Here is a 19259-nt window from a genome sequence, read left to right on the forward strand (position 1 = left end):
ACCAGCACCCACGTGGACTCTAGAGATGGAGTGTGGGTGGCCGGAGGAAGTGATGGGCGCTTTCAGTGCCCTCGGAGACCAACCAGGTGCGGGATGGAGACCCAAGAGAGTGTCCTGTAGTGTGGACAGGGACACAGGGGCTGGACCTGGGAATGACCTGGCATGGGAGGCCACGGTCATTGCGGGTGGCTGTAGGTATGTGGGGCCCCTTGGCACGTCCGAAGGGTGGGCATGCACAAGGGGCAACCGCTAGCAGCTAAACCCCGCCCCCACCTCGCCCCCAAGCGCACGCTGCGGAATTCTGCCAGCACGAAGCAGAGTCACGAGCAGCAGAGCGGGCAGGACCTCATCAGCGCCGGGAGAGCACGCGCGCGTGGGTGGATGGAGGGAGGTGCTCGCATCCAACCGCGCCCGCGCCACCACCAGCCCGCAGCTCTATCCCACATCCCTGCTTCTCCTGCCCCAAATCTAGAAAAAGACCAGGGTCCCGGAGAGCCTTCGGAGGGACTGCGGGAGGGGGCTTCCTGGGGCGGAGGGCTTTACGAAGCCTGCAGGCGCCCGCCCCCCCCCCCACTCCGCGCCTCCCCCCCTCTTCCTCCTCTCCGCCAGCTCCAGCTCCCCGGGCTCCGCGGCCCGCCCCCGCGCGGGAGCTCTCAGGGCGGAGGCGGCGCGCGCAGCGCTGCGGGGGCGGTAGCGCCGGGCGGGCGGCGCGGCGCGGGAGGGGGAGCAGCACGCGGGCGGGGGCGGGCGCCGCGCTCCTACGCAGGCAGCGCGAGAGGGGATCCTGGGTGCAGGCCCCGCCCCCTCACGTGTCCGCGGCGGAGGGCCGCGTGCCGTCTGCGTGACCCGCAGCCCTTGGTGGACCGCGTCCTCCGCGGCCACACGGGCTTCCACGCGTGGGAGGGAGATCGCGGCGGCGGGGCCGCGCTGCCCTGGGGAGGCTGCAGGCCCTGCAGCCGCAATCCCCCCCCCCCCAGGCCGTGGGGACCCCTGCCGGTTTCCGCCCAGGAGTCGGGGGTCTGGGAGGCTGAGCTGTGAGCAAGCCGAACTTGCAGGAGGGGGACGGAACTAGGAAAGGAGTTCCCACCCCCCTCTGACCCTGCCTGTCAGGGTGGAAGCGGGGGCAGATAAGGGAACTCTTTCCCAAGAGAAACCCATTCTGAAAGTTAAACCTAAGCTCGGCTTGGGAGGAAGGCAGGAAGAAGAGATTTTGAAATGAGGGGTAAGGTCCCCACAACCATCTTCAGCTGACCACCATATTCTAAGTTTGTTTTGGCCAGGTGCCCTGTCATACTGAGCTGGGCCCAGCACCATGCTTAACACAGGAGCATTAAACTGACTTCATCCTTCCTGAGTCAGTGACCTCTCTGACTCTCGCCCCGATCCATCTCACCCCCTCCCAGAAATGGTAGACAAAACATCTGGAAAGAACTACAGTAGTGAGCAGTGGAGACCAAGGACAGGCCAAGCACCAAATTGGGTGTCCACAGCAGCAGAGAAGGAAACCCATCATCTCTGCCTTTGCATGTGTCCTTAAGTGACCCATGTTCCTGCAAGGTGTCAGGTGCTGAGAGCGTCAACACGGCCCTGTTGCTATCTTGAAACTTGTGTCTCACGGGTTGCTGTTTCCAATGGCTGGTGAAATGAAGCGGACCCTGCTGGGGGGAGAAGCACTCTAGAGTGGAAGCCCCTAAGGAGAGTGAGATGTCTCCATGGAAAGTGATAGATACCATGCGGCACCGAGCCTGGGAATGAGGAGCCCGGGAAGCCCATGCTGGAGTAGGGGCAGGGGTGTGAGATGGCCAGGGAGAGGACTCTGCCTCTGACCCAGGCCCACTTCCCTGGCTCCCTGTTGGAAATCATGGGCTTGCTGTGTTCTCTTGAACGTGGATTATATTCCCTAGAGCAAAGGTAAGTCCCAGGACAGTGTTCTATGAAAGGCAAAACCCAAGTGTGTGCAGATCTTTGTTTATTTATGGGAGGCCAAGGAATGGGAAGAGGATTGGAGGCAGGGAGATGGGTCCCCGTTGGCTGTGTGTCTCCATGTCAGTTTATCTGGACAACTGCCTTTCTACCGTTGGTTCTCCAGGAGTCCCTTGGCTCTCAACATGCACTTTATTATGTATGTATGAGGGTGGTCAATATAATTGAATGGCTATTGAGTGCCAGACACTGTGAAGAAAACGAAGTGCCAGGTAAGGCTCTTGATGGGATGAAATTTATATCTCATGAGGGACGCCCTATATTCTTGAAATACACACTTAAGGAAATGTGAGTGGGTATGTGAGGTTAAGAGCCAATGTGAGTGGTGCAGACAGTGCTTTGATGGAAAGGAGAAAGCAATAGAGGCCAAGAGCCAGAGAAGAATGGGGAGGATTTCAGTAGATGGACAGGACTGGGGATGGCACCTAGGTGCTGAGAACTGTGTGACCAGAGGCAGAGGGGAAGGGATGGTTGTGGCAGCCCACTGGTCACAGAGAAGTCTGGTTTGGCTGGAACAAAAGATTCAGAATCAGGGAAGCTCGAAGATCTCCGTGATGAATGGATCACTGAGGCCCAAAGCAGAAGCTTCTGGGTTCCCCTGAGCTCTGAGCTCTAGATGCTGCATAGATGACCCTCTCTACAATGCATGCTTATACTATAAATAAATAGCTAACATTTATTGTGGGTCAACGCTGTCCCAAGGTACCCAGTACTCTCTAAAGCCGAGCTCTGATCTTACTAAACCCTCCTGAGAAACAGGCAGTGACTCTCCATTGGGATAGTGGCCCAAACACTGTCATGGCATGCTTGGTCCTTTATGGTTTATCCCAAACCTACCTCTTCTGCCTTACTCCTATTCCATCTCTCCAGCCTCCCATAATCCACAGAATTACCACTGGGCTCCCAACATGCCTTCTGCTTTCACTCTTTTGTGCCTTCACTCGTATGCTGTTCCCTTTCTTTGGAATGCCCTCTCTTCCCTCACCATTGCCGCCCACACATCCCTGAAGACACAGCTCCAGTGCCAGCTCATTCTTCAGCTAGATGTAATTTGCATCTGAGACCCCCATCATGTCACATTGCTCTATCTTGGCCCCTCATGTTCTGCGTCATGGGTATGTAGTGGCATCAACTTTCAAAGTAGGTACCGCTAATTCAGCCACTTCTCTGCTACCTCCATCCCTTACAGCCTCGTCCAAACCACCAACATCTCTTCTTTCAACTGCAGTGATAGGCTCCTGACCAGTCCCGTTGTTTCCTTCTTGCTCTCTTCAGTCAGTTCTCCACCCAGCTGCAAGAGTGAAACGTAAATCAGACAACTCTCCTGCTTAAAACCCTGCAATGGTTTCCCATTACGTTTAGATGTTATTCAAGATTACCATGATGTCCAGGAAACTCATCTGGTCCCATCTACCTCTCACGTGCTCGCTAAGCTTTTGCCGCCTTGGCTTTCTTCCCGTTTCTAGAATATTTCATTTCTGCCTCAGAACCTTTGCTCTTGTTGGTCCCTCTTAATGGACTATTTCTCTTAGAATTTACGCAGTTCACTCCCTCACTTTGTGTCCCTGGTCGAATACCGTCTCCTTGAAAAAGTGTCCCCTGACTACCTTATCCAGAATAGGCTTTCCCACTAGTCACTCTCCATGTCCTTTTTCGTAAGAGCCATTACCACTATTTGAACCATATTATGTTTATTTGGTAATTTTTTTTTTTACTGTCTGTCACTGTCATGAGACAGTAAGCTTCATGAGGTCAGGAAATTCGATCTTGTACACTGATGTAGAGCAGTGCTTTCTCATACATAGTAGGTGCTCAACTTGTTAAATGAATGAGTGGGTGAATCTTAACTCTTGTTACTCAGCCATAAGCTCCTTGAGGTCAACCACCAAGTATTATACATTTGGGTCCCCAACTCTTAGTTACCTACACATAAGTCAACTCAAATGCTTGTTGAGCGAATTTCAGATTCTGTAGAAAATATCACCAACTTATTTTTCCCCATTAATGCCATTAATGTGACTACATGTGTTTTGAAGACATCAGGAAATGGTCTTTACCTAGTCTGTTACCTTCAAGGATGTCTTCACTCTGTTGATCCCCAGAAGGTTCACCAGATCAGTTTCTTCATTAATTGTCATGGCACACATTTTTGAGTGAAATCAAACAAATGAAATATCAAAAGGTTAAGTATAAGTATTACTGTCTTTCAGTTTATGTGTGTGTGTATCTTCAGGTCATGATATAAAATAAATATTGTTGACCATGGTTCAAAAACTTTGAAAGTTCTAGATGCTACATAGATGGCCCTATCTACAATGCATGCTTATACTATAAATAAATAGCTAACATTTGTTGTGGGTTAACTCTGTCCCAGGCACTGTGTTACAACGTTCACATAATTTACCTCATACAGTCTTTGTAACAATTCTAGCAGCAGGGTGCTATTATTACCATTCCCATTTTACAGAGGAGGAAACTGCAGCTGGGGAAATTGAGTAACTTGTCCATGATTACAAAGCTGGTAACCAGCTGAGCTGATGGTCCACTTCAAAGGTCTCCAGCAGTATTTCTGCAGCATCTATTCTTTGATTTCTTGTATTCAATGGAAAAAGCTCACCTCGCTTTATGTATATAAAACAAACACTACCTACCCAGCATTCTGAAAGGAGACATTTCCAGGTAGCCAGTAGAAGCCAATGAGGCACTTTTGTCCTGGTGAAGAGTTTCACACACCCACAGAGTCTGAGGTTTGATGGTCTGGGTGCGTTCATACACACACACAGAACTTAGAGTTGTAACTGTAGCTGTGCACGAAGGCCACCTGGCAGCAGCTGTGGCTTCCAGCGCAGGGACACAGCCACGGACAAGCCATAGTTTGGCAGGGAGGGAGATGAGGGACTAAGTACCCCTCTGTGCTCTTCTCCTGTCCTCAGTTTCCCTGCTAAGGTCCCCCATTGGCCGAACCAAAGAGCAATAGAGTTTGTTAGTGAAGTCCATAGAGGTCAACCTCTCCAGGCTCAGAACAGAGTGGAAAAAGTGTAAAGTGGATTTGGAGGGGCAAATGGAGAATCCCCAGCTGCCTACCCTTCATGTGCAGACTGACAAGAATTCCCAGGACCTTGGAATGCCAAGTCTTGGCTCCCGCAGTACTTGACAGCTCTCCACAAGTCTCACCTCTCCCAAGAGGACAAGATCTGAACAGGCCAAGTGGGACATTGTGCAGTCTTGGGCCACACTGCAAGCCCCTCCCTTGGCCCTGTGTTTATTCACTGGCTGCCAAGTGAAGAAACCAGGCCAGGAAGAGAACTGCCCCCACCCTTATACACCTAAGCATTTGCAGCTATGCCAGCTCTTGGGCATCTTTTGCATGATCTAATCATGGACCAGGTCAGTGGGTGTTTATACAGGCTAGGGATGTGATTGTCTGAATGGCAGAAATTTATTCCTGCCAGGATTTTGCAGACTTCAGAGCTGAAACCCCCTGGGAGAAGGAAGCAATGAAGCAGGACAAACTCTGTGTGTGTGTGTGTGTGTGTGTGTGTGTGTGTAGAATGCAGCCTTCTAAAGGTGTGTTCCTGCTATGCATACTTGCCCAACCTTTGCATGTGAATGCATGGCTTCAGTTGTGGCTAAAATATGAATGAGTGTGGTTGTGTGCAGGTGGGTGAATGACTTTAGGTTTCTGTGAATGAACGCATTTGTGATGAAGGGCGGATGCAAACCCTTGCAAGCCCAGGAAGTGGTTTGCAGGTGCCTGGCTGGCTGGAAGCATCTGCTGATCAGTGTCTCTACCTAAGTTTCTAACTGCCAGGTTGGGGGAAAGGGGACCACTCACTCAGTTTTCTCATAGCACCTCCCTTTCATGGCTGCTGTTGGTCTCGTCCTCCCTGAGCCCTCGGAGAAGAAAGGGGGGGGGCAAAATAAGGGACACCACACATGAGCCTGTCGTCAGTTGAAGTTTCCTCCAAACACCAGAAATTGTCCTTAGATAAACTCTTGTCCCACAGCCTCCTAACTCACCCTCAATGTTCCTTCTTGGGATTAAGCAAGGGGTAGACTGGGGTGTGATTGTCTTTGCCTTCCACTCCCCTGACCAAGCAGCCTGCCCAGGTTGAATCATGCATATTCTGTTCTTGTCTGAAAATGTTGAGGTTAGCTGGAGCTTACCGGGGCCTCTCTCTCAACCCCATTTAAGGGAATGAAAAGAAGAACCACTGTTTCTTTTAGAAAATTGATAAGCACAAATGATTGGGTGATTAGGAACCTGACCTTGTACGTGTAGAAAAGAAAACCAGGCCTTCTTGATTTTGAGTCATGTGATTTAAATATGTCTCAGTGAGCTCTCTTTGCCTCTACCCAAGGCCCCCCCACATCCCTTGTCATCCTAGTGGCCTCCAAGAGGGCCCCTGTACACAATGGCCCTAATTAGTCCCCTCATTAATAGTCTCAGCAGAGGCCAAATTCTTTTGTCACCCAGAGGCACAAGTTCACATTCGAGAAGAGTGGGTTAGGGAGAGAGGGCGGGAAACAGGAATGGGAGAAATGAACACTGTACAAAATATTACATACTGCCTCCTCTGAAAAGAGGAGTATATAACACCCCCCTTCCTGAAAGAACGTTTTGAGAGTGGAGGATATCCTGGCTTCCATGGGGGAAGGTTGGCATTTTATATATTCACGTATGTAATCCACAGGTGTGTGTGTGTACATATGTGGTTGTATATATAGTTATATATCTGTATATACAGTTGTAAAATGAACCAGTTAAAACTGTATTATTAGGTGAAGGGGGTGGTTGCTCCTCTACAAAAGCAGATTTTAAATAGATGCAGATTTTAACAATGCAATCTAATTATCAGGTGGCATATTTCAATCCCGCAGATTAACCCTAATCCCATTTTGGTGGGCTGCTTTGCCTTTGCTGCCAAGCAGCCATAAGAGGAAGAAAGGTCCAGAGCCTTTGCTTATGAATGTACTGTCTCTGCTAAGTGTGAATGTGCTAGTGCTTTGTGTTTGTATGAATGGGGGTTGCTTGTGCTGGTCAGAGGCCACGTGAGACACGTGGGGTGGTAATTACATCCTGAAAAGATGAATTGGAAAAACATGAAATGGAAAAGTATGAATGGCATAAATCTCTCTTATGGCTCCCCCTCTCCTCTATTACCCACCATCACAATAAGACACACCTGTTTTATTAAAATTAATTCTTGGCTTTGCAAATATCAATAGATCGATATCTGTACTTGTGTGCCACCCTTCACCAGACCACACTGCTAAAAACAGAGAGCTGCAACACAAAAGATACTGCAGTCAGCTCAAGCAAGGGTTATTTTTAGATCAGAAAAAAAGGGGAAAGGAAAAAAAAAAAGGCAGTTCTGGGTTTTGCAATCTAATTTGGTCCCTTTTCTTGAGGAAAAAAAATATCCCATCAATGGCATTTTCCATACAATCTGATTTCTGTTTGGCTTCTAGAAAAAGGAGAGATCTAGGGCTGAAAATTCTGGAGTTTTATGGCTGATTCCAGCTAGTAGCCTTTCTTCACCAGGCTCCAACTGAATTAATTTGATACTATTTTTGAAAGTCAGTGTTTCTAAGGGAGACCTAATGACGCACTGACGTCAATGCAGGTCAATAGCACACACTGCTGGAACTGGGCGTGCTACACCGATCCAGAGCTGGAGCCTTTTCCAACAGCCCAACTCTGCAAATAGCCCAGCTTCGCTGGGGTGGGGGGAAGCCAGGGTTTTATAAGCTGTAAGACCCCCTCAATTCTCCCCCAAACACGTTCGAAATCGATGCATGTTTTCCTGATGCAAATAAACAGGAAAACCCACCCATATGTAATCAAACGCACCGCAGTCCAAAAAAGAAAGAAAATACAGATAAAATAAAAACCATACCTGTCAAAGGAACCGTATGTGATCCGAACACACACACCTTTACGTTCAGAATGCAATGCATATCATTAGGGTCTTGTCTATAAATAGACCCCGAGAGTGAGTGCCTCAAGACTTAGTCCCCAAACGGGGTTTACGAACGTGGGTGAGGAGTTCTTTGCTCTGATCAGTTACTCAGGAGGTGCCTGAATGTGTGGGGGTGGGAGCGTGGGAGGGGGCTGCCTCCTCGCTCTCCTTCTTTCCTCCGGCTCTCCCCCTCCTTTCTTCTCGCTCTCTCCTCCTCCCTTCCAGCTCACCTCCCCTCTCTTCTGCCTCTATCCTCCTCTCATTTCCTCTCTTTCTCTCTTCCCCGTCTCTCCTTCAGCCTTCCCCACCCTCCATCTCCCCCCCACCCTTTCTCGCTCTCTCCCCCTCCCTCTCTCTTCTCCCTCTCCCACCAAGTCTGGCACTGAACGCGAACTGTTTTGCTTTGCTCCGGGAAGAGTGCAGACATAACGTGAAATCCCGAGCTTTTTGCGTGGTGCATTTAAAACGCTTCCTTATTTATATTACCCTCTTTCCCTCACCTCTTCCACCCCCTCACCAGTCCTTCCAAATTTCCCTAGAAATCTATGTAAAGCGTGCGGAGGGGAAAACATTTGCACAAAAAGTGAAGGAGCTCGCCAAGGTAGGTTATACCATGCACCGTCTTGTGTTTGGCTTTTGCAAAGTTTATGATGTCAGTTGGTGAATGTTTGGAGTACAGCTGTATGACTGGCCATGGTTACTGTCTTTTTCATTGAACACTTATATCTGTACAAATTGCCTAGACTTCTTGAGCAGGCTTTCCTGGGGCTGTGTGTGTGAGGGTTTTGCAGGAGGCATGCCAGTTGAAAGACAGTCTTGTGGCCATGAACTGGGGAGGGGGTGCTGTCTTGTCTCCCCCCACCCTAATGTTTTGTGCCGTGGCGGTGGGAGGAGGGGGGAAGGGGATTCTGGAGGGGGCAAGTGCTTCTCCTAATTTGCATATTTTGGGTTGATTCTCATTCACAAAGTGTCTTCATTCTTGTAATTATTTTGCACATGAAGTCAGAGCAAAGTGGGGGAGTGTGGAGAGATAAAGAGTCAGAGCATGGTGGTGGCGATAGTAGTGGTAACATTTCTTGCATAAAGAATTTAATCTATCTTCCCGCTATTTGGAGAAAATGCTAAGTCTTTAGTGGGTACAAGCAAAAACAACTTAAATATATCTATTAGTGGGTAAAATGAAATTGAAAAGAAAACACATTTCCATTGCAAGAGCAAAAACTGCTACAGCTCACAACCACCTGTAGAGGGAAATCTATATGCATGATTTCTTAGGGCCAGTTGTGTAGAGAAAACCGCCTGAACAGGCGCCTGGCAAACTTTGCAGCAGGAAGAGAGACTGAACTCCGCAGGGTGGAGGGTTAAATCCCGGATGCGGGGGCGGCGGAGGAGGGAAAGGCTGGGGACCAGCCAGGGTCTCGCTCAGCCCGGGGAGCTGCGGGGCTTGCCTCCTTGCTTCAGGTGGCTTGTGTGAAGATGGCTCAGCTTGAAGTGGAGAAGCTTAAATGAGGGCGGGAGTTTGCAGTGTGTGGGGGCGGGAGGGGGGTAGTTCTATGAGGTCACGGATTGTGTGATGCCTGGTGCAGTGTGGAGATGGGGAAGTCAGAGGCCAGTTCTTCCAGCGGGGCCCTGGTTTCCCTGCTGCCTCACACAGCGAGGTGGTTATCAACAAGTGTTTCTCCTGAGAAGATTAGTTTTGACAGAGACTTCAAGGGGCTCTTTAATCTGGGTAAATCCACCAGGGTTTTATTGTGTGTAGCAAAGAGAGTCCTTCTTTGTGAGCAAGGAGCTTGGGGGAAGAGAGGTGGAGGGATGGAAAGAGGGGGACTTTTGAACATCAGCCATTTGACCTTGGGGGCCAGAGTTCAAATCCTCCAGAGGGTTGAAAAGGCTGAAAAGGTATTGCCACCCCACTCTCCCACCCTGCATCCTTCATCCTGAGCTTTATGTTTAATGGGGGAAATGTAGTCCCTGGTGTTGGCCAGAATTCATCAATGAGAATTCCATGTGTGAGAGCAGGATTTTTTTTTTTTTAATCTAGGAAAGCAGGCAACACTCTCAGCTGTAGTACTGTATTTTTCCCCTGCAAATGATCTCTAGGAAAGCTGAATCACACCCACTCTGAAGAGCAGCCACTTCTGGGAGATAGAAGACAAGTCTCTTTAGAGGGGGATACCTCCTCCCAATGGGCCTTTAAATGTATACAGGGGGCACCATTTGCAAGTCTGGTTAAAATGCACTTGGAAATATGGAGAAAGTAAAAGGCAGTGGTTCTTTGGACTGGGCTGGTGGCAGTGAAGACCACCAGGATGGGGATGTGTTTCTGAAGGAGTGAGTGGCAGATTTTTCCTCCAGTGGGATTATCAAATTAACCTGAGAAGTGAATCTATTTCAGCAGGGGTGGGTAGGAGACTTGGGGAGGGTGCTTGGAAGTTAGAATCAACATGCTGTTGTCATGGCTCCAGAGCTAGAATAGCCCAAAGGCAAGGATTGGAGATCCTTGGGGGATTGGAGATGAGGTGGGCACAGCCTGGCACAAAGCCTGCCATTGGTAATGAAGTGCTTGTCCAGCAAAAAAGACAGAGTGGATGACACCTCCATCCTTCTGTACCTGCTAGTGTGGGGTAAAGCCAGGCCAGCATGCCTGACAATCACTATCCACACCACTTAAGGTCCTACCGCAGTGGATGGCCCTTCATTGGTTGTCCAGTGGCAGAAGGGGGACAATCCTTCACAGCCCAGGAGGCAATGTGTCTCACCCCTTGAAAGGAAGGAAGTTTTTCTGTTCTTTACATAAGTCAACAATATAGAAGGAGAGAAAAGATTACAAGAAAAATCTTGTCCTGGAAATAATAGGCACGTGTCTCCCATAGTCCCTCAAACCCATCCATATCACTATCTGCTCTTAGTTGAGGTGTCCTGAGTACTAAGTTCCAGAAGGACACCATTTCCACCCTCACCATGAAGGTGTTTCATGTCCGTCAGCCAGCCCCCTGAGATCCAAGTAAAGACACCTCTCTCAGGTTCAGCCAGTTGTCCAAGCACACATCACATGCAAACACATATATGCAGTGTAAATGCATACATGTGTGGCAGGACAACAACACACGTGTGTGTGGGTGGAGTTCTCTCCACTGGTGAGCTCATGAGCCATACACAAGTGCACACCCTCTTCATCTGTCAAGTCTGAAGATGCCAGTGGAGAAATGCCACCGCCGGTTTAGGGGTGGATCTGACATCCCTGAGTGTATGTGGTGAACCTGAATTTGCCTTGGGTTTCCTCATACTCATTCAGGAGTGTCAGTTCCCCCTTCACTCGACGTTGGAGAGCATTACTGCAAGCCGATGTCTGCCCACTAGTGGGAAGAATGAAGTCTGCCTTGCCCTTCATCACCTTGGATGAGCCCAGATGCTTCCCCCTTTTTTCTCAGGAGAAAAATAAGGACCAGAGCAGGGCCAGCTGCATAATTCATGGGGCCTAGTATAAAATGGAAATGGAGGGCCCCTTGTTCAAAAAACAGTGACCAGTACCATTATAGGTACTACAATACAAAGCTTTGTTCTTCCTCCGCCTCTCTCAACTTGCGATGTCTATTTGCTGTCTAATGAACTCAATAAAAAATAAAACTTTTAAATTATTAGCATGTACTTTACCATTCATCTTTATGTTGTGTAATGATAGTTTTAGGTGCAACTATAAGAGCATTTAATTCGTTTTCAGAATCACTGAAATCGCACAATTGGTATTTCATAGGTCATACATGCATACATTTTGTTCTGATCAGAACAATATGGACTCACCCACCTTTATGGTGTCTCACTTCTTTCATGCAAACATTCTACCGGCACTCTCTGACTTCAGCTTGCTGATGGGTAAGAAAGGGTGGAAAGGAAAAGGAACTACGGATTGCTTTATCCTTTCCTTTCCTCCTATGTCACTGTTTTCAGCATGGGTGGTTGGCAAATGCCGGGAAAGAACACCGGTAAGAAATGCTATGATAAGGCTTCTTGGTCATTAGTGATTGATAGAACCCCATTGCCTTCTTTCTGCACTTGAAGCAAGTTCTGGTCCGAACAGCATGGCGTCTAGGTACTGTCAGTGCCCCCACTTACTTAGTCATAGACCTTTCACTTGCTTTAAGTCTCACTGAAATTTTGTACTCTTAGGGTATTTCCAACACTATGAGGCAGCAAGTAGTGGTGAACACACACAGTGCTTGTATCTTCTCTACTCAGGCATTTCCCCAGACTTTATGTACAAAACACAAGTTCAAAGGTAAAGTTATTGAGAATCTCAAGAAAATGGCAGCAGAGTGTTAAACCAAGCATGAGGCCTCTCTAAGCACTGGGCCATGGCTGACTACACAGGTCACATGCCCATGAAGCCAGCCTGGGCCGGAGGAAGTGAGAAGTGACCCCAGTCCCAGACTGAGAACCCTGTTGCTCATCTTCCCTCATCAACAGAATCATCCCATCTTTGGCGAAAAAACTTCAGCAAACCTCCATTTTTGATCCATTGAGGTTTTCTTTCCCTCTAAGACCTACTCCGTGAAAAGTCCACCACTTCCTGGTGGTGGTGTCACAGCTTACACAATTCATCTGCTGATCTCTTCAGGGTCTGCTGATGTCTTGGGTTAGAGCCCAGGGCTTGGAAATGCCACATCCATCCAGTTCCTACACATGACTTTCAAGCTTGGCTCCATGAAGCAGATCCCCTGCTTGATAAGTACTTAGGCTCCACCATCGACAAATGAATAAAATAATAACGTAGCATGCTTCCTGAATAATTGTACTAGTTTAGCATTTATTGCTATTAGTTATCTCACCATAGCTCTGATGTCTGCCCAGGAATCTCTTGTTCAGAAATGCCTTTGGCAGTAAACTCAATGGATGTTGATATGGAAGAAGCAGAGCTTGAGGCTCAAAGAGTCAAGAAGAAGATAGTCCTATATTCCTGATAGACTCCAGTGAAAAGAGAATTTTTTTTTCCTTCATCAACTACCCTCTAAGGAGCGAAACTAGAGGGCACCTCAAAACGGCGAGGTAGACTAGAGTGGAAAGAGGATGGCATTAAAAATGCATCCAACCTAGAGAATGAACACACTATTGACCCTCTATTCTTGGTTCAGGGAGTTTGAGAGTTGAGATTTTCAGCCTTAATCTAGTTTTTCTTTTTTGCCTTGTCCTTTCAGTGACAGCAGCACCCTTTTGTTAAATACTTAGCTTGAACTAAGGAACTGAGAATACCTTGAGAAAAGAGGAAAAGGAATTGCTCTTGTTCTTTCATATAACCTTTGCTAGACTTGGAAGCTGATGCAGTGGCAGCCCAGTGGGTGCACTAGAAGACCAATCAATAAATAATTATTTACTGTTTGTGAATGAGCCTAGCACAGTGTCTGACTCATGGTGGGTGTTTAATAAACACTAGGTGACTGAGATGCCTCGTTGTGGCAATGTGTTATAGTTAAAGAGCCCTGGCTTTGGCATCAAACCATGTAGATCCAGGCAACCAAGTGGATGTATGATTTGGAACAAAATATTTAGCTTCATTGTGACCTGCTTACCTCACCTGAACAATGAGAATATTCACCTGCCTGAATGTGAATAAAATGGGGAGTGAGCTGGCTTATCCAAAAGCATTACAGAGTGCTCTACATACATGTTTGTGCATAGGTGTGTACACAGGGCAGATGTTAACATTTTTTAAAGCCTACCTTTCTTTCCTCTCTCACTCAGTAATTGAGGTAGACATAGTCTCTCATGGTCTGGACTCTCACAGTGTCTTGAGTACAGTATGATGGTGAATTGTTCATTCTTTGCAACCAAACAGACCTGGGTTCAAATGTTGGCTCCTGTATTTGGTTGGCTTTGTGACTTTTGATAAGTTAAACTCTTCAAGCCTTGGTTTCTTGAAACTTAAAATGAGAGTAATAATGGTAACCTGAAAGAGTCATGATGATCCATTGAGTTATTTGCAAAGGGCTTGGCACAGTGCTTGCCATATGCCAAATGTCTGATGTATCACTATTTTTGTTGTTATTTTTATTATTATTATTATTATTATTATTATTATTATTATACCTCTGGCCATTCATAGGCCCAAGAAAGCATCAAAAAGTGACTTGGGAGCATTTTTTAATAGCATATTTGAAGTGGCATTTCCACCATATGCCTTTCTTTTCCTGGGTAGACTCTTCCTATTCTGAAGCCAGTAGAGTCGTTCTTAAACCTTTCCACCTACACAGGAACTCCTCTTGGGAAATGCTGGGTAAAATCTATTCTTCCCCCTCCTTACCTTACTGAAAGCCAAAGAAACTGTTCTCTGTTGACCCTGCTCAGCCACAGACAGGTCTGGGGAACTTTCCTGGAGCTTGTACTTCAGCTCAGAGCCCATAAGCCCTTTCTCTCCAGCAGCTTCCAGTCCTGAAAGAGGAGGCATCCTGGTAAGGAGCCAGGGGCCAGGTCAGTGCTCAGCACAGGTCTGGACCCCAGAACTCGGCGAGAAGATCATCTGCATTTGACTCACTGGAGCCTAGCAATGAGAATTGAGTCTCCTCCTCTCCACTGGAGCAGATGTTCCCTGTCCTCCTTGGACATCATGCGGGTCTCTCACTGATTCCATGGGGGCAAACAGACCTATCTACACTTCATCCAGACCTTGAGTTTCAATGACCTCATTCCCAAGTGGAGAACAGAAGAAAGTAATCCCTTACCTGGACCCCAAGGCTTCATCAAAATTGAGAGCTTAGCAAAAATTTTAGGAAGGTCCAGTAGATAGCAGGCTGTATAACTAGGTCCTGAGAATCCAAAGAAAGCTAAGATATGGATCCTGCTCGCCACCGTAGTTAGCACTCATAGTCCAGAAGGTGATAAAGGCCTTTAGAAGCCCACATCCTGTTTTTGGTAAGACTCTTATCAACCCTGGGTTTTTATAAACCATTGCCTGACCAATAAGCCACCATAGGCTTCCTTTACCTATTCTAAACCTGTCTATTCTGTGTCCTACTCTATCAAGGATCCTTTCATCCATGAGTTTATATGAGTGTAATAATTGGTATGGATGTGCCAGTTGGGAAAGAACAACAGGTTCCATCCATTGAGATACAGATTTTTAGTTTTAGAGACTCCTGGTAATATTTGGTGAAGAGAACAGGCTTTTATGGCAGTTCATTCTGTTGGAAGCCCATGAGCTGGTTATGTTAGGGTTCAAGAGACCCAGAAGAAAAAGAAGGCAAACTGCTTCATCCTGGTGGTAATTTTCCCTTCTGAGACAAGTCACACTTGCCCTGTGGAAATGAGACAATGACATGAGAAGGAATATCAGGTGTTCTATTGGTCCTGGTTGGGACTTGACAAGGTGTGTCTCGCAGCCCGGATTCCCCTCACCCCTGGAATCTTCTAATGCTGAAGAGGATGCTATTATTGCCTGTTGGGGAGAACCCAGTCAGAGCCCAGAGAGGGACTGCTGTGTATTCCAGAATACCACCTACTACACTTATCAGCTTTTCAACTTAGGGCAGTTTATTTAGCCTCCCCAAGCCCCAGCTTTTCAACTTTTAAATGGAAAGTGTAATAAGAACTGTTTCACTGAGTTGCTATAAGAACTGAATGGAATAATTTATACATACCTCTGAGCAGAGTACCTGAGTTAGTAAATACTCCATAAATATCAGTTATTGCTACTCTTGATAACACGCCAGCAGAATGGGGCGTTTATATGTGTTTAACATTCCTGGATGGCAGGTCTCTGCCTTATTCTTGTTTCCTCCTGAGCTATGTGTCACCCTGTAAGTAGGTGAGGCACATAGCCCCTTGGGTACCCTAAAAGAAACGAGGCCACTTGTAATCAAGATCAGACTGTGAGTAAATGTTAATTATAAGAAAGACTGGAAAGATCTCCCATTATCTCTTGGGGCCCCTACTATTGCATTGATTAACTGTGAGCCAGAAAATAAGTATGAGAATAAAAGGTTTGTACCACCTGGTTGACTTGCAGAGTCTTAGTAGAGGAGGAACTATGGACAAGCTTGGTTTGCAGCCCTAGTAGAGCCCATTTTCCCACCTTCGGCAGCCATTGTAGGTCTTTCATCTGAGAGAAATGCCAGGTCCAGTTTTTGGTTTCTCAGATACTTGCATTTAAAGACTCTTAAGAACAGGCAAAGACTAACTCCTTCATGCTGCTGCTTGATGGTATTGAGGTTCCATGGCTGCCTGTAACAAGTTTATAACCAGGTCCTTGAGTGACTATACACTAGGTATTTGTGGGGAGAGGGCGACTAGAAAGCAAGAGCATATTCAGAATTCTGGGAGCCAGAGGAGTGTTAGTTCCCAAGCCTCAGCCCAGATCTCCTGGGATCACCCCAATAGGATCTATCTTTTTTATTCCAAGTTGCAACTGGAGCCCAAGAGTTGAACCTTGCCATGGGACTCAGCTGTCTCTAAATTTCAAGAACCCCTGGTTGCTCTAAAAGCAGGACTGGGTGCACGTCTTTCACTGAGCTCTCCAGTTTTCTGGTAGTGATAGAAGCCCGTGGCCTCTGGGCAGATAGGTTTTCTAGCAAAATGAAGGAAAGGAAATGTGGGCCAGAGAAGAGCAGTTTTACTCGGGAGCTCCCTCTACTGGCTCTTGCATAGAAATTCCAAAGCAGTCATTCTGCCCTGCCCTGTGGGGATCAATATGAGGCGTCTGAACATCGGGGTGCCTTAAACCAAGAAGAAAATAAGATATCCTTAGGCACCGAGGAAGATGAAACTCCAGAGATTGCTTTCTTCTGCCTTCTTCATACTTTCATCTAATATGTATTGGGTGCCAAAGCAGTGCTAAGCATCTTACTTGCATGTGGCAGGCTTTTACAAATAAGGCAGTCAAGACCTGGAGCAAGTAAGTTCCTGGCATTCCCAGAGATGAGCAGACCACTTCAGCAACCATCATTGTTCATCAGAATTCTCCTGAGAGAGAACTCAAGAGAAGCAAGAATCAAGGAAAGAGGTGAAACTGCGATTGCTCCGTAAACTAACTCCCTGGGTCCTAGAGCATTCTGACCTCGCTTTTTGAAAAAATCCAGCCCATGAGATAATTAATTCCATGGCAATACTTACCCAATCAGTACTGTCACTGTGATGCCCAGACTGAAGAAAGAGTGCCTTCCGCAGTGCGTAAGAAGAATTTCCACTACAAATTTACATTCAATGTGTGGAACGTGTTCCCACCTGTGCTTTTAAGGAAGATAAAATCCTGTGAGGTAGGTAGGGCAGGTAGCAGTACACACATTTTATAAGTTGGGGATTTACGATGCTGGTGTGTTCCAGATTTTGGTTAGGGGGCAAATGGCAGAGTCAAGAACAGAATCTTGGCCCTGTCCGGTTGGCTCAGCAGTAGAGCATCAGCTCAGCATGTGGAAGTCCCGAGTTTGATTCCCGGCCAGGGCACAGAGAAGCACCCATCTACTTCTCCACCCTTTCCCCTCTCCCTCCTCTCTATCTCTCTCTTCCCCTTTTGCAGCTGAGGCTCCATTGGAGCAAAGTTGGCCCGGGCACTGAGGATGGCTCCATGGCCTCCAACTCAGGCGCTAGAATGGCTCCGATTGCAGCGGAGCAATGCCCCAGAGGGGCCGAGCATAGCCCCCTGGTGGGCATGCTGGGTGGATCGGGTTGGGTGCATGCGGGAGTCTGTCTGTCTACCTCCCCCTGCTTCTCACTTGGGAAAAATACAAAGAAAAAAAAATAACAGAATCTTCACTTCCAGCTTAACTGCTGACTTTCTGGTTGGTGTTGGTTGAAATTGAGGTCTAGGCTGGGTTTTTTAACTGCAGACGCTAAAAACTGGGAAGCCACCACCTTGATTTACATAAAGATCCTGTCCAGAGTCACTCCTTTTGCTGTTTCTAGTAGGTTCATAATTGAGGTTCCTTGATATTGAGTCATTTGGGAATTAGGAATTACACAAACCACTTACCTTTTTAAGACTAGCCTCTCACCAGCCCACATTTTAAAGATATGTAGGTCTCTGGGAGAACCCCAAATATTATTTCAACTCTGTAGTACCATGCAAAGATGTAATCCTTTCCACACGGGACAGCCTCAAAGCATTAATTCCTACATTGGCTCTTCCAGAGGATTTGAGATACGGGTAAGTCATAGGATTCCCAGTCCTTGTTGTGTTGGGTGCTAGTCTCCAGTTTCACTGCTGTGTCTCTAAAATCTACCCACTGGAACAGCAGCTACACCAGATATTACCTATCACCTCCTCACGTTCCAACTGAAGATCTACTAGCTGCCCTGTTCCCCAGAGGCAAAGTGATGTCATGATGGGATCAAGATGGTACCTGCTGCTAGTAACACAGCAGATACAAGAGGGGGTTTTCTGTAGCACCTCCTGAGCAATTGGGCTGTCACTGTCCTAAACAGATTGGTTGAGTTAAAAATATTTGTCCATGATGTAACCTCCTGGCCCCCAACTACTAGTGGAAGCAGCTGTCTCCTGTATATACCACAAACTCTACTTTGCCAGAAATGAGACTTCTTGATGAATAGTTCGTCCAGACATGCCAATTTGGAGTGAACTCATATTTGGCCACCTGCTGGTAAGGCTGAGCATCTCTTTGCCGAACTGTAGCCTTGAGCATCTGTCTCTTGTGTCTCTGCCACCCCCAGGGAAGCCAAAATGATTACCACTGAAAGAGGGGAGGGGAGAGCCTGGAACCGAATGCTCACAGGCAGCTGAGAGTGCTGGAATGTAGATTGCTGACACCGTATCCCTTTCATTCTTGCTTGTTGTAGGAGCGCCAGTGACCGAGAGGAGACCAGATGAGGTTTCAAAGCAGTCCTCAAACACCCAGGACACACCTCACCCTTTGCCTCGTGCTTTCTGCAATGTTGCTGCTCACGTCCATCTTCCTGTTAACCCTCACCATAATTACCCCTCCCTGATCACCATCCTTTCTCCATTCACTACCCACTCAGCTCTTTCTCCTGGGTGCCCCTCTCATGGGCAGTAGCTTTGCTCGCTGACAATTTCCCCTCTGAGTTATATCAGGTGGCTAACATTAGCTCCCTCTCTCCTACCCTTGTCTCTGCCCAACACTCAGCTCCCAGGTCAGGAAAGCAACAGCAAATCCTACCTTTTCCAAACTGCAGTTGCAAGACTCTCTGCCAGAGCAGTCACACTCAATGCAGGTACCCAAGGTATCCGAGTGTGATGTAACTGAAACCAGATGGAAATCCTAGCAATCCCTTCATCTCAGTCAGATGTAGTGAAAGAGCCTACTCGTGACTGACTGGAGTGATTGAGAATGTGAGGGTAGGAAGGAGAGG

At 47.4% G+C, this 19259-nt stretch overlaps 1 protein-coding gene across 1 annotated transcript in view; it reads left to right on the forward strand.

Moving 5' to 3' along the window:
* Positions 1–1798: 1798 nt before the first annotated feature.
* Positions 1799–19259, forward strand: part of LOC136319678 (uncharacterized) — a 122733-nt gene continuing 105272 nt past the window's right edge. Inside the window, exons 1-3 of the mRNA XM_066252814.1 lie at positions 1799–1911; positions 3173–3289; positions 8322–8547. Of these exons, the coding sequence (XP_066108911.1) occupies positions 1799–1911; positions 3173–3289; positions 8322–8547 (456 nt within the window). The remainder of the gene's footprint in view (positions 1912–3172; positions 3290–8321; positions 8548–19259) is intronic.

This window comes from Saccopteryx bilineata, chromosome 1, assembly GCF_036850765.1.
Source record: "Saccopteryx bilineata isolate mSacBil1 chromosome 1, mSacBil1_pri_phased_curated, whole genome shotgun sequence".
NCBI classification, from domain to species: domain Eukaryota; kingdom Metazoa; phylum Chordata; class Mammalia; order Chiroptera; family Emballonuridae; genus Saccopteryx; species Saccopteryx bilineata.